The sequence below is a fragment of the Rhamphochromis sp. 'chilingali' genome, assembly GCF_963969265.1.
Source record: "Rhamphochromis sp. 'chilingali' genome assembly, chromosome: 6".
Lineage (NCBI taxonomy): Eukaryota > Metazoa > Chordata > Actinopteri > Cichliformes > Cichlidae > Rhamphochromis > Rhamphochromis sp. 'chilingali'.
Window position 1 is genome coordinate 1,955,928 of NC_137933.1, and position 15,354 is coordinate 1,971,281.

The 15,354-nt window shown below is 40.3% G+C and overlaps 2 protein-coding genes across 4 annotated transcripts in view; one reads left to right on the top strand and one right to left on the bottom strand.

The window, feature by feature from the left end:
• Positions 1–15,354, top strand: part of cemip (cell migration inducing hyaluronidase 1) — a 157,063-nt gene that overhangs the window by 42,203 nt on the left and 99,506 nt on the right. For all 3 annotated transcript variants that reach the window (XM_080884666.1, XM_080884668.1, XM_080884667.1), the window contains exon 2: positions 14,947–15,132. In XM_080884666.1, the coding sequence (XP_080740792.1) occupies positions 15,078–15,132 (55 nt within the window). In that variant the 5' untranslated portion in view covers positions 14,947–15,077. The remainder of the gene's footprint in view (positions 1–14,946; positions 15,133–15,354) is intronic.
• Positions 3,268–5,164, bottom strand: LOC308398543 (piggyBac transposable element-derived protein 4-like). The gene is made up of 2 exons (XM_080885222.1): positions 4,257–5,164; positions 3,268–4,167 (listed from the first exon to the last, which is right to left on the bottom strand). The coding sequence occupies exons 1-2, from the start codon at positions 4,938–4,940 to the stop codon at positions 3,619–3,621; spliced, it is 1,233 nt and encodes a 410-aa protein (XP_080741348.1). The 5' UTR covers positions 4,941–5,164; the 3' UTR covers positions 3,268–3,618.

The following is a 15,354-nucleotide window of genomic DNA, read 5'->3' on the forward strand; positions in this document are numbered from 1 at the left end:
TGGATAATGACATGTGCTGAGTGAACATGCTGAATTATAGCAACATCTGCCATAGATTCTGTCCTGTCAGCACTGAACTTGTGTGACTATTTTCTGGTGTAATCTTTTCATTTTGATTCAAAGAGAATCCAAATGTATTTGTTATGACTTCCTGGAGCTGATACAGCTCTGCTTTATGATAGTTTTATGATTTGGTACTTGTGGTGATTTAGGATGTGCTTGGGGTTCAGTGCCACAGATGGGGAAGATTTTCAGTGATTTGGTGATATCTGATGCTACTGGTGGTAATAGCTGTTAGCAATGCACTGCTCTGTTGACTACATGTACTTTGTCCAAGCAAAGCAGGCCACAAAGTCAATCTCAGCCAAGTAGAAGGTTTCATATGGGAAGTATTTCACCAGCTTTAGCCTGCTCTCAGTTGTTGTGCATCTGTAAGCCATTTTGCAACCCATTTTCATGCTATACCTGATTTAATCAGTGTACCTTTTATTCTCTATTGTGTGCTGATTTCTTGGTACCGTTTTCACAACTTGCATCTTTTCATGTATTCACATGTTATAGAGCGCCCGGGAGATCGCTAAACAGTGGTCCCTCGCTATTACCGTTCACCTTTCGCGGCCTTGCTGTTTCTCAGATATCTTTTTGTGCAATTTTGCATGCCCCCCCCTAAACAGCGCATTGTGTTCTGCGTAGTGATTGGCTGTCCCGTACAGAATGCGTTCAACTTGTGAAATTTACATAAATCTTTGATCACTAGCAGTGTGACTCTGAAGTGCAGTGCTGTGTGTTTGTAAGTTTTCTCCCCAACAAACACAACAATGTCGACGAAACGTTTTGCACCGTCAAAGGCAGCTGCGGTAGCTCCCAACAGGCAGAGGAAGGTGCTAACCATCGCACGAAAAGTTGGACTTCTGGACATGCTAAAGGAAGGTAGAAGCTACCGTATTTTTCAGACCATAAGCGAAATCCAAACAGATAAGTCAAACTTTACTCAACTCATTCCTCTTGCTTTCTCCACTTCTGTACTGTTATGTTGAATTCTCTCACAGCTGCTCTGTTCCCATGTTCTGGACCTGAAAACAGGGTTTGATCTTTGGTTTCATTCTATAATACTGGGCTTATTTTTCTACGAAGGTTTGAACTGTGAAAGTATTTAAACATGAGAGAAAAGTGTGAAAATGTTCATGTTTTTAGAACGTAACTCCCACGATAAACAAGGGACCACTGTACCACTATACTACCATATAAATTACTGGAGATGGAAATAATCTTCTTTTGACTATAGTGTTGCCGAATATGGCCAATGTTAAAACTTTTTTTATGTGTGAATGTGTCACTGTTTGAGGCTATTGATTGGCTGCTGTAGTCTGCTCTTTGGGAACTCTGTCGTGGTGAACAAAGTCGTGGACCACTTGTATATCTGTGTGACTGCCTGTCTTGGTGCACCACGTCTTCTTTTGAAACCATGAGTAGGAACTCCATCAGTGGTCTCGCACTTCCCCTCTCATGAAGTGAGAGACTTTCTCCTTAATGGCAAAAAGTGATTAAAACAAATCTCTTATATATGTATTTATCGCATCAGCAATGACCTGCTGGCCACGTGCTATGCCAGCCAGGACTGATAACTGCACCTGCCAGTCTGCTCGCATTGAAGCCATTTCTCAGTCAGTCAAAAGTCATATTAGACTGCTGTCAGCATTAAGTAATGTTTTCAGTTTAGAATGAAACACAATGCTCTGGCCGGAGGTGGCACAGAAACTAAACCTAATCTAATTAGGACAGCCAGAGTAACTGGAAGTAGGGAGGCAGAGCTAAACATAGTGGAGGTTTCAGAAACAAGAAGAAATATTAAGAGCTAGAATTGATTTTCGAGCACTCATGAATGTTTTCAAAGGAAATTAAATCTTTGTTTCTCATGTTGCTGTTTCTGACTTTTCAAAATAAAACAGGGAAATGATGGATAATGCAATAAGACATGCAGATGTAAACACAAAAAGCACGAGGAAGCCCAAGGGTCTCATGGGAAGAAAAGCGAATGCCTGGCAGTATACACCAGTCACTGTACCAGGCTGAAAATACAGGCTCCAAAGTATACAGACAGAAATGATTAGAATTATGCCCTGTGCAACAGAATCAGTTAGCCTCTCACTGCCAAACAAAGTGATTGCTTATCTTATTTCCAGTAAAGAATAAATATTAATATAAAACTACTTGTGAGCACCAGCGGTCTGTCAGCTTTGTATCTGCACTCCACGTAGTAAGGAATTGCCTGAACAAGTAAGTAAGATATCAAGTCTTTGTTGAAAAGTGTGTGAATGTGAGAGTGAATGAATAGTGGAATTGTAAAGCGCTTTGAGGGTCTCGAAAAGCGCTATATAAATGCAATCCATTATTATTATTATTATTATTATTATTATTATTAAATAATGCTCAGTACTGGTAAGTCACAGCTGGCAGTGTGACACCCATAATTGGAGAAAGATTGCATTTCTCGCAATTTGAAGTCAGAATTTGAACTTTCTAATTTACAGAATTTCTTTTACAGTTGTTTTAAAATCCATGATTTTAGTCTTGAACAGTTTGTTTCGTCTACGGGCTTTTTAAAAAATTGTGTGCAGGTTACCAAGGATAAGATGTTGAAACTTTTCAGAGGTCTGAAGGACAGGAAAAGGTCTGGTCCTAATGTTATTGGAGGGCAAATCCTTACTAACTGTGCTTATGAGTTAGCAGATTTAATATTTTCTTTTTCGTCACGTGGGTGCTGGTCATGTTGTCACAACAGGGTTCCTTGCATTTGGAGAAAGTGCATTATTGTGCAGTTGACAAACAAAACCCAAAGTCACTCAATGACCACAGCCCTTTGGCTCTTATGTAATCACTGAGAAGTAATGGCAAATGCCTAAAGATTAAATAAGGGTGTTTAGGGTTATGTTGATCTTGGTCTAGGTATGCCAGGATCCCCGTGTGGGGCATCATGTCATGGGCCTTCTTGTAATCAGTCCAGGCAGTGCAGGTTGGTCAGCCTGGTCTTGCAGTCTCGGCTGACTGCTCGGTCTACCAGTAGCTGGTGTTTTGCGCCTCTGGTATTCTTGCCAATTCCTTTCTGTGCTCCTCTCATGTATTGAGAGGAACAGCCAACCCAATCTGAAAAGATGAGCCGAGTTGTCAACTGTGGAAACATCATATGTTGCTAGTTTGCTTTACGATAACAAACATAACCCAAGGATTCCCGTTTGAAACCATCACCAGACTCCCTAACACTTAGACCCCCGGAGAGCAGTCATTTTGGTTTTCTACCTTAGACCCCCGCGGAGTCATCATTTTGCGTTTCTACCTTTAAAAGCCGGAGAGCAGTCAGTCAAATGCTGGAGTCATTCATATGTATATTAGGTCGTTACCTAGGAATTCTGGAGGGAGGGGAGTGGGGGTGAGTGATTGAGGGGGTTTGGGAGTGGAGTGTTTCAGTTTGCCATCTTAGGGAGAAATCAACACATGTCCTTTGTATGTCCTTTGTTGCTGACATTTATTGATGAAAACAGTACAAAAAACCAACCATTTGTACACATATTTACAAATAATGATAAAAAGTGAGTGAGTACATTTCAACATTTTCAGCAATCACTCACAATCCTGGCACTGCCACGGTATCTGTCGTCTGCATTTACCACATGTGTACCTGTAGCAGTGAACACATCGCACAGTGGCCTGATTTTTCTTGCATTTGTGTTTGACCTGACACGTGGCCCTTTTTCCAGGGCTCGGTGTGGAGGGTTCTGCCCGAAGCAACTGATCTTTTCTTGCCTTCTTCGCAGCTACATGAGAGTGAGCCAACTCTGTTGCAAGCGCCACCAGGAAGTCCACCCGTCTTTCCTTCGTCCCGGTGCATGCTTGATACAGCACATGTGCATTCAGTGCTGCCATGTCAATCATGTTATAAAACACGGCGACTGGCCAGCGCCGTGTTCCTTTGCGGACAGTGTACTCCCGAACCATCTGGTCCATCACATCCACGCCACACTTTGTTTTGTTGTAAAGGGTGACAGTGTTTGGCTTCCTTTTGGTGGTGTTATCAGTCTGAACCACGCTGTGCATGCTGCTAAGAATATAGACTGTCTTCTTCCGTTTGGCCGCATACGCCGTCAGCGTGGCAGCAGAGGTTGAAAACACCTAAGAAATAAGATAAATTGTTATTTTCATAGCCCTTTTACACACAATGAAACACATAAACATAGAACCACAAAAGACCTGCAACATACCTGAGTGGTGAATACATTGCGATCTGTCTGTCTAGTGGATTGAGGAATTTCCCTGCGAATCCTGTTGACTGTGCCGAGGATGGTGGTTTTCCGTCTAAGAAGTTTTTGTGCCAGTGAAAGCGATGTGAAGAAATTGTCCGTGGTAACATTTCTGCCCTTGTCTAGGAATGGTTCCATCAGCCTCATTACTACATTTTCAGAAAGTCTCTCCCCAGTGGGACGACTGGGGTCCTTGCCAAGATATGGGAAGACATTGCAAATGTACTTGGATTTTAGGTCGCAAGCCACCCAAAACTTGATCCCAAACTTGTCCGGTTTACTTGCAATATACTGCAGGAAACAGCACCGAGTCTTTGATGGGAAAAGCTGTTCATCAACGGTGATATGTAGACCAGGGTTGTAGCACGTGATGCAGTTGGTGACAAATGATCCCCACACACTGGAAATTGCAGCGAACTTATCAGTCTTTGCTCGATCACTGCGGGTGGACTTGTCATCAAAGCGTAGGTGTTGCATGATGTTTTGGAAGCGGTTTCGTGCCATAGTTCCAATTATCTGTGGGTTTCCCAGGTTTGCTGACCAGCAGTCATTTAGAGATGGAACCCTGTTAACCCCCCGCAAGATGACAATTGCAATAAATGCCATTAGTTCAGGGAGGTCCATGAACCAATGAACATGCTCCATGCACCACTCAGCAGGCCATTTGTAAATATGTGTACAAATGGTTGGTTTTTTGTACTGTTTTTATCAATAAATCTCAGCAACAAAGGACATACACCCATGTGTGTTGATTTCTCCCTAAGATGGCAAACTGAAACACTCCAAGTTGGTGACTTTTGGAGATTTATTTCCCTGGATGATTGAGAATGCATCAAGATGAAACACAAAAGGAAGTTCACAGCTTTTAGCAGCTCCCCCACCCCCTCAATCACTCACCCCCACTCCCCTCCCTCCAGAATTCCTAGGTAACGACCTAATATACATATGAATGACTAGCCAATTTAGCTTCCACTTCCACCATTTGACTGCTCTCGGGTTTTATAGGTAGAAAGGTAGAAGCCTGGGGATGCTAGTAATCCTCCTCAATCCGTTTTCCCTCCCATGTCCTCTAATTACTGCAAAAACATTTCTGATTTCTTCACTGGAAAGATAAACAGCATCAGGTCACAGTTCAAGTCTGTACTTCTTCAAGTCTCTCACCCAGTTCTGTTGTCCAAGTTCAAACTAATTTCCTCAAAGCTTTTTGACAGTCTCATACATGCACACTCCTAAATTCATTAAAGCCATCTCCCCCCGGCTCCTCTCTATTATAAATCACTCCCTTTCATTCAAGATTACCGTAAAGCAGCCAGTGTCTGTCCTCTGCTGAACCCACTGCTCCACCCTTCCCCTGCAGCTGAGCAGCAAACCACACCCTGCTACACAATGCTTACGCTAACAAGAAATGTGTAAGTTCAAGTACTGATTGCACATTATTCTATAGCACTGAATATGTATTAATTAATACTATTTCACATAACATCATGCAACATTGGCTCATGGGTAAATGTATACAAAAATCATCATATTTATCATATTACTTGTGTTGTGAAGACTAACATTGTAGGCATGGGTATTCCTTATATGGGGAAATAACAAGTTCTTCATTAAATTTTAATGTCTAGACCTTTTAGTATTTAGTGATGATTGGTTTGTGGTGACAGGAAATTACTGTCAGTCAGTGTAAGGTCCTGAAGTTAAGGATTCCTGTGCGTGTTTGTTTGCACTGAACACTTAATGTGCGACTTATTTTCCTGCAAACGAATCCAGTCTGAACTCACTCACACACACACGCATCCATACCTGCTCCACCCCCTCATGCCTGTTAGAATGTGTGTTGAGGCAGGTCTGCTATCAAAACTGGCTGACTGCTGAGTGAATCATATTACCCATTGTCACTGCAGACCTCAGGATGTTGCTAATGATATACATATTTTTAGCACCGAGTTAGGCTCTCCATGTGCCCTAAGCAAAATATGATCCATTCGTCCCCACAAATATGTTAATGTCTGCAGTTTACAGTAACCAGATTTATGGTTTCTCATATGAAACAATAGGTGGAAAAAGCTGACATTTCCTTTTAGATTTTCACTACAGGAAATGCATTTTTACACTATATTACCAAAAGTATTCAATCACCCATCCAGGTCAATGAATTCAGCTGCACCAATTACTTCCACGGTCACTGGTGTATAAAGTCATGCACCTAGGCATGCAGACTGCTTCTACACAGATTAGTGAAAGAATGGATGACTCCCAGAAGCTCAGTGAATTCCAGCATGGTACCATGATAGGATGGCACCTGTGCAACAAGTCTAGTCATTAACTTTCTTTCCTACTGAATATTTCACATTGAACTATTTTTCAACCTTTAGTGGTTTTGTAACAAAGTGGAAGTGATTAGTAAGAGCAGCAATTTAGCCAAAAAGTGGTAGGCCACATTTAATAATGAAATGATGGAACACTGAACTACTGTTTTGCTGGGTATCGATGATTCCATAGTTCCTTCATCCTATTCGTGTAACCCCGCCTGCTGGGGTTACTTGCGTAGTAGCAGTCCAACAGCGCCCTATTTTCATCTCTTCCCACATGTGCCTTCTTGTTCCAGTAGCCCACATATACACCATATAAACACAGTATAACTTCTTCACTGTGTGTCAATCAGGTACATACATTCTTGAATTTGCATTGCGACAAAATGCGTGACAGCATCATTCGCCCAGGCTTGCTATTCTTAGTTAAGATTGTTGTTTTGATTTACCTAATCCTTATTCTGTAGTAACACAAACACTTACTATCCCAGGTTTGTTTATGTTTTCCACTTTTACAGATTACCTAATATAACATCTCGGTTTAAATTAACTTGGACAAGTTTGTTAAGTTAACATTTTATTTATTTCAACTGTTAGTTTGTCCAGTTTGCTTTGTTAGAGCTCACCTTACTTACCTGTGTTCCAGGAGCAAAGGGAGGAAGTGCTGCCTCACTTCCTGTATTTATAGCTTCCTAGTGCTGATGTCACAGGAAGGGACCGGGTGAAGAGGGGGGATGATGATCTCAAGCAAACAAAATCAGTTTTAGGGGTTTGTTTGCTTGAGAGTTATATGTACTGTTGTAAAATGCAATGGCTATACCTTTGAATTGTGTTTTATTGCTGGTACAGCGTAGCATCATAAGTGTTTGATTATGATTGTAATGTTTAGTAACACCCATTGAATGGAATATTCCACAGGAGAACATTGTGGTTGGGTAGCTTTGGGTAGAGTATTGAAGCAGAAGAACTCAGGTGTTTGAGAGAGGAGGACCAGGTTAGTGTAGCTGAGTGCATGTGACAGTCATTTTGGTTGGCTTAAGTTCAGTTGTGTTTATTTGTACCAAGTTAACTTTGGAGTTATTAAGCTTTTCTTATTTTTATAAATAATTTTGGTCACAATGATGATAAATAAATCACCTGCTACACTGGACAGCATCTGTCTCCTGCCGTTCTTTGGCCAATTTGTCATGCATGGAAATAAAAACCACAGATTGTTTATAAGGAATCATAAGAATTGCAGAGTGACAGAGCGTCTCCCTGTAACCATGGTTACTCATTCTTGTGAACAAATGTATGCTCACAATTTGAGAAGAGAAAAGGAGAGCAGCTGTTGTTTAAGCTTGACATCACTCTGAGCAGGATGCATGATTTTATGGTTACAATGTGATAGATTTGTGGGTATTTCTCGTTGTTCCCCTGATGGTAATAACTTGTGATGCTATAAGGAAAAATAAAAAGACACTAAAAAAGGTTTACATATATTTTTCATGGAATTTTGAAAACGTTCTCAGCATTCAGGCCTCTTCAGGTTTAATAGTTATCTACCACTGATCCCTGTTGTGATGCATCTTTTTGCCCTTATTTTGACTCTCCCTTGATGAGCACATGATTAACGTTTTGTTAATATTCTGAAGTTATATAACTAGCCGTCTGTCTTCCTTGGAGAGAGGTTGCATGGAAAATATTTGTTTGCTTAAAAACTCTCCAGCATCAGGGCACATTTTCTATTCTTTTGATACACTGTTTAATGACATGCTCTTTTCCCTTGTGGCTTTCCTCCTTTATGTTCATGTCTTTCACGCAAAAGGCTGTAAGTGATGAATGTGTGAATCACTTTCTGTCAGCCAGCACAAAGCTGTGCAACAATAAGGCTTTTGCAAAGGCTGACTGCTGTTTGGAGAGGAATACAACAGCAGGAGCCAGCCCTGGAGAAACAATACCACTGGATTTAAAACCACCTTCATTTTCGTCACCTCCATATTGCTGCCTTTCGTTTCCTGCTTTCTTTTCTTTTTGTTCTACAAGTGGTATCGCGATGTGAATCCATTTCCACTTGAGCCTTTATTCTTTTAAAACAAGTTTTGCTCAGCTAGAACATGGATGTCAACTGAATAGGAGGTCAAGTGTAATTACTAACCTTGCTAAAAGCTGAGCAGCGCAATAGCAAATAGCTTTTCCACTTAGCTGTATGTCACAATTCTTGACAATATGCTTTATCCCTTTCACACATAGTGGTCACTACAGTGGACAGCTATTCAAAAGCTGTTTTCTTGTATTCGTGTCAGTGTTGATGGTGTACTTGTACATAAACCACTCCATTGGGCACTGATGTGTCACTCCATACCCTGCCACCCACTTGTCAGCCAGTGGACATGTATAAGTGGACATGTAAAACACTTTTTGAAAAGTACATGTTTAAAAACTGAAGTTCAAAAATCTTTTTTTCATGTCTAAAGATGAATAAAAATACTTGAGAAAAAAAATCCAGATTGAGGTTGTCATAATGCATGCATGAAAGGGTTAATAATGTCACTAAAGCTGAGAACAGGAGAAACAATTATTTATTTTTTATTTATTTTTATTATTAAATATTAGCATTTACTGCCATGGTCTTTTTCCATTCCTGTGCTAAAAACACAAAACAAACCCTCTTCCCCTGCAGTCCCTTGTCAACTGTCCATGAACACATAATAGGGGTGAGTAGGGATGAAGGGTGTGTTGCAGGTACAAGGGAAATGGGGTATAACATTATTTCCTTATTCTTGAGCAGTGGTCCCTCTAAGCTGCACACCTGCGCAATCACGCACTGGCACGGTCTCCGCGCACAGAAAATCTGCTTTGTGCACAAAAAAAATCTAACCTGAATTGAAATTAAAATAAATATGTTAACAATTCATTCTGTTCTGCAGTGTGAGTCAGTAAGTGATCAGTGACTGGCTGCTCCAGACAATGATGCGATTCACATTCGTATATACGCAGCTAATCAACGTCGTTGACAGGCCATGACAGCGTCCTTATGTGCCGACACCGGTGTTTTAGCGAGCAAACGGCGTGGCTGATGTGGAGTGAAGCCACGTTAATGACAACGTGTACAACCACTGGAGATGTGAGCCGTCACAGATGGCACAATTCACGGGAAACGTTTGGCACTCTCCGCCTATGAGCAAAAACAAAAACAAAAAAACCCCAGCCTTTCCTATTGGTGGAAAAATGTACCATGTCGACCAATCAAAAAATGGTATGGCAACATGGCATTTAGTTGTTTAGGAAGGGGGAAGTTTTAGGAGTGACGGCGTGTTTTGAGATGTGAGAGATTTAGTTAGTGTGTTGTCTTGTGTAGTTAGTGTGTAGTTAGTGTGTTGTCTTGTGTAGTTAGTGTGTAGTGTAGTCAGTAGTGTTGTTGTGTGTGTCTGAACAATGAGGCGACTGCTGAGTGTTACAGGTGTTACAGCAGTGATACATCTGCTGCTGTCAGGCCTGCAGGTATCAGGCTGTTGTTCTCCTTCATCTCATAGTGCAGAGAAATTATGTTTTGGAGTGGCACAAATAATTTGTGTGGCATCAAATTTGATGCAGAACAGCTGATTGTTCTGTAAATAGTGTTAAATGTTTATTTAAAAAAACACATTGGCTGCATTTTTAGGTAAACAGCTGCAAAAAACTCAGTTACCTTTTTTGAAGAAGTAACTATATAATTAATTGCCAACATTGGTCTTTATATACTGTATTTTGCTGACAGAGAGTTAAAGACTCTCTCCCAGACTACAGATTCATACTCATAATACAACTCGGTGTTTTATTTATGGTACGGGACTGCTCAGGGAGTTTGTGTGTTTGTTCAGACACATGAAAAATTAGAGGGAACATTGTTCCTGAGCAAGTAACTTTAAGGTCTCAGGTGGAAGCAGCAGCAGTTACATGAAAAATTAACTCTCTACAGTATTGTTAATAAGTCTTTCTGTCAGATTTAGTGTATTTTTCAGACCATAAGGTGCACCGGATTATAAGGCGCATTAAGCAAAACTAAACAATCAGATAAGTCAAACTTTACTCAACTCATTCTTCTTGCTTTCTTCACTTCCGCACCATTGATTCATTAATGTTGAATTCGGCTCGGTTGCTCCATCCTCGTATTGTGGATGGATTATCTCAGTTGTTCTCCTGACTGAAGTTTGGTCCATTTACAGCATCCTGCCATGCATTTGTCTCTAACCATCAGGAACCCTCACATTAACTTTCATCAAGTGGAAAAAAGTTAGCGTTCATCCTCCAGCTTCACTGTTTATGTTATGCTAACATAGCTGTGTCGCTAGCCACCACGTAGCACATCATTATATAGCAGCTAGCCCAACTTCAGTAACCCTACAAACGTCACTGCTGTTTAGTTTTCTGTCTTCATTTATGTTGGAAGTGATAGCAGAGCTGTACGTTTGAATTCTTTCATAAATCTCTCAGTCAGAACGTGCTATATCGTGCTTAGATGGAAACTAGCGAGCTAACTTCCTGTTAACTTCTAACTCCATAAAATTTAATAAATCCTGTTTTCATGGATGCCTGGATGTTAAACTTAATTGTTATACCTGGTAAAGCAGCAACGCTGATCATTTTATTAAAGATGAAAGAATTTAGACAGTTTTTAACTCTCAGTGATGCCGCAGTGTTTGTTTGACTTTGGGACCTGAAGCTGACGGAGTTTTCGACCCAGATTACTCCGAGTCCGCAAGGCTCCTGACTACAGTAACCGTAATGCTCCGACAATCCATCAAGCGGTGGGGCTTCGTAGCTAAATTTAGTGGTAACAAAACAAATTTTTGAGCGCCGTGTGCCACATAAAATTGGTTCGAGGTCACTAAGCACAACCAGAATTCATACCGGATTATGAGGCACACTGTCGATTTTAAGTGCACCTTATAGTGCAGAAAATACGGTAATTATTAATTAAATGAAAGTGTCAGAACACTGTTCTAAGTTGTTCTTTGTAGACCCTTTGGTATAAATGACAATCGTGTACAGTGTGTTGTGTACAATATTGTTTGCTAAAAGATGCATACAAATAGAACATACATTACTTAAAAGCTGACAAAAATGCTGTACCTTTGCATCCAAATGGCCATCTGTTATATCAGATGTGCTAGAGTTGCAGCTGAGAAGTTCACTTTTGTCAGTGGTTACTGACCGCTTACTATCATAAGGTTTTCATTTTGATAAAGTGGAGGTAGAAATTTAAATCACAGTTTTCAGAGTTTTTCATATCTCTTGGGCTAGGTAATACAAAGGCAGCTCTATTGTATTTGAAAGCCTCTTATCCATACAGACCACAGCTGTTCATTTTGGCCTTAGCATTGGGCTGGATTTTAATTGGTTCTATTTGATATTTTTGTGAGAATACCGTTAGGTTTAAATGACTGATAATAACTTCTGTAAGATTCCACACCTCATAATTTGAATCAAGTAGCATGTCCTGTACTTAGAAGAGTAGCTTGTAAGGCTCAAGTTAAAGCATGGACTGTATGTAGAAGATTGATTTACATACCTCTTTCTATTTCACCCACCCATCAGGTTCTGTTCTCCACATTTTCAATCCTCACTAACCATTTGGCAGTTACCGTATTGGTTCTTTAAAACCAGAAGTTACAAAATTTGAATGAGATGGGGATTTGCTAAGTAACCCCAATCTAAGTGATCATGGCCCTAACTTTAAGCCTTACTGGTATCCAGAGGGGTGAGTTATGAGAAAAATCAGCTCCCATGGGAAGTTGAAACTGTTTTTGACCTAGGCTGTAAACATGCATATTAACATGAGAGTCTATGGGATTTACTTGTTTTTTTTTGTCTTATCATGGTACTGCAGCTTTTTCAGACCCCCCGTTTGATTCTAGAGTACTACTAACAGAAACACATGCACTGAACCTGTTTTCACTGCCAAGTCAGGAGCCTTTTAGTCCTTAGAGAAGACAGCATGTGAACTCACTCATGAGGCACTCACACTCAATGCATCAACGAGAACACAAACTAAAGGGTAATCTGAACAGCTCTGCAAGCTCATTTATATGAACTTCTACACCGTCTTAAGTGTGCATCAGTCCAGCTCCTCGAGGAGTATTTAGATTGCACAGTCACAATAATAAATGCAGTTTAAAAACTGCTGCACATACAGGGTCTCACTTATGCACTAAATCATTATTTTAAACAACTGGTTTTGATTTACTTCTGTAAATCCCCTTATCCACCAAGCAACTTTACTATAATGCATCGCATTGGATTTGACAACTTGCACAATTTATGATGGTATAACACATCTGTTCTTACTTATGATGTTATTATTATTGTTGTTCTTGTGTGGTATTGCACTGCTGATGATAATGTTTCCCAAATATACTATACCCTCAGCTGCAAATGGAAGAATCTTTTGTGCATTCAGATTCAGGTAGTGCTGTCTTTTTAGTGGAATAAAAAAACATTCTGATGTGATTTTTCCATGCTTATCTTTTCAACAAGTGAAAACTTAGATTTGAGTTACGTATGACTTACATTTACAACAAAAGATTTTGAGACGATTCGGTTAATATGGAGACAAGACTTTCATTTCTAAAAATAAAACTGTGCAGTGATGTCACTAGGAAACGAAACAGTCCCGTAGGTTAGACAAACTGACAGCAAATGTATTTCCCAAAGAAAACATTGCATCTGTTCTGGCACGAAGCGGAACCGCTGCTCACAGATCAACACCTCTCTTCTTAACCTAGCTTCAGCAAGTCTTTCCCATAGCATAACAGTAGGGCTCCTCAGTTGTATCCCTTTGTAGCTGATGCAGTTCTGCACATTACCCTTATACTTGAAAATCAGTACCGGTACCTTACCTCTAAAGAGAAAGCCAGCCACCCTTCGGAAAAAGCTCATTTCTGCCACTTGTATCCACAGCAAGATTAGAGGCCAGATTAAATAAACAGTGATTTCCACATGGAAATTTTGTTGTTCAACTATGACATCCACAAACCTCATATTTGCTTAAATGGGCTCCTCGTAAGAAAGAAAAACAATCTTTTATTTTCCTTTTGTTGCAACCGCCTCATCATTAATTATTTGCTGCCAGACAAGATAAACATATTACACTAATACGCAGGGGAGGAAACCTGGGAGAAATGTTTGCTGTGAGCGCACACATGAATACAGCCAAGACGAATGGCAGAGCATTTTCACAATCTTTCATTCATACTGGACACTGATAAAGTATATTTGAAAAAAGGGGAAGGAAATAAGTAGCATTAACAAAATGAAGTCTAGCAAACAGACTGAGTCCATAGTTCATTAAGTTAGCATTGTTGTGAACAGTGATTCAGAGCTCATCGTCGGCCAGTGTACCATAGCTGACTGCACTGAGAAAGTCACACTAACTGTGTCCCCCATAGACAAACAGCAAGCTAATTATAAGATAAAATAAATGATGATTAATTATTATAGCACTCTTTTATGCTCACAGCATCTTGCTGCATTTCCCACATGGCAGCATGAACTAATTAAATCTAATCAAAGCATCAGGATACTGTGTTTTGTCATTAAGTGACTTTTTTTCAAAAACAGAACACACTTTCCATTAATTAATCTGCAGTGAACATTGCACAGATATTAAATAAGTAACTGAAAATGCAAAATGTTGCAGCATATTTTTAGGATGCGGTTGTATCCCTGTGCAGCAGCTGTGGTCAGTAACAACCTCAGTCACTGCTTCCAGCTTGGCTTCTTTATGGATGGGGAGACTGTGGATGCTGGTACCACTTTTAGGACACCTGGGAACGCCACCGTAAATCTGATGGCAAAATGGCAGATCCTCCCACAGTTCACTTGTGCTGTCTGTGTCTGTCCAAACATTTCCTAAGAAAACGAACAGTATTTTTTATTCACAGTGTAGAACCTTTTCTACCAAAGTGTTTGTAAAAATGAGCAAGTGAATGCGCACAGAGCGTCTAGTGTTGAGTTGGGCAACAATGGAAATGCACTGATCAAAGAGAGCTGGATTTAAAGTATAGCATAGTGTGAGACAGTGGCTGCTGCAGTCAGTTATGAAAACTGAAGGAAAAATAGCAGCAACAGTGAATGTGATTTATTTCTACTTTACAAAACTATCCAGTATATCGTTAACAGAGCTATATGAAGTTACATAACCCTGTAAGACATAGTAAAAAAAAAATCAAATGTTCTGAAATGCTAAATAAAGTGTATGACAAAGCTATCCTGAAATGTGGATAGCGTGTGATGTTCCATTACAGGTTTGTTCATTCAATCTTTGTCTATTTGTACATGTCTGACTGATCCCTTTGCATTTCAATGTGATATTGTAGGTGCTTTTGGTGGCCTCCCTCTGTGAACTTGGCACTTGGTACTCTGAAACCACCTCTGAAGCCCACTGGGAGGTCTGCCGCAGCCTTTGAAAGCCTCAGGTGCAAAGTTGGTCAGCGGCAGGCTGAGAGAGATGAAGACGTGCGTCGTGTTCCTGGCAGCTCTGCTGCTCCCGACCATCCACGCAGGTAAGAAAAGCCAATTTACTCTGTGTCTGAGTGTGTGTGTATGTACTTACCCACAGTGGGAAGTGCACGTTTCATGAAACTTATGGTAAATTTGCATAGGCATGTGTTTTTTGTATAGGGTAAGAATGTTTTCACACAAATTTAATTGAACATGTTTCAGAAGTCGTTTGGTATATTCTGATATAACCTTTGAAACCTAAGATGTGCTGCCATGTTCTTTTT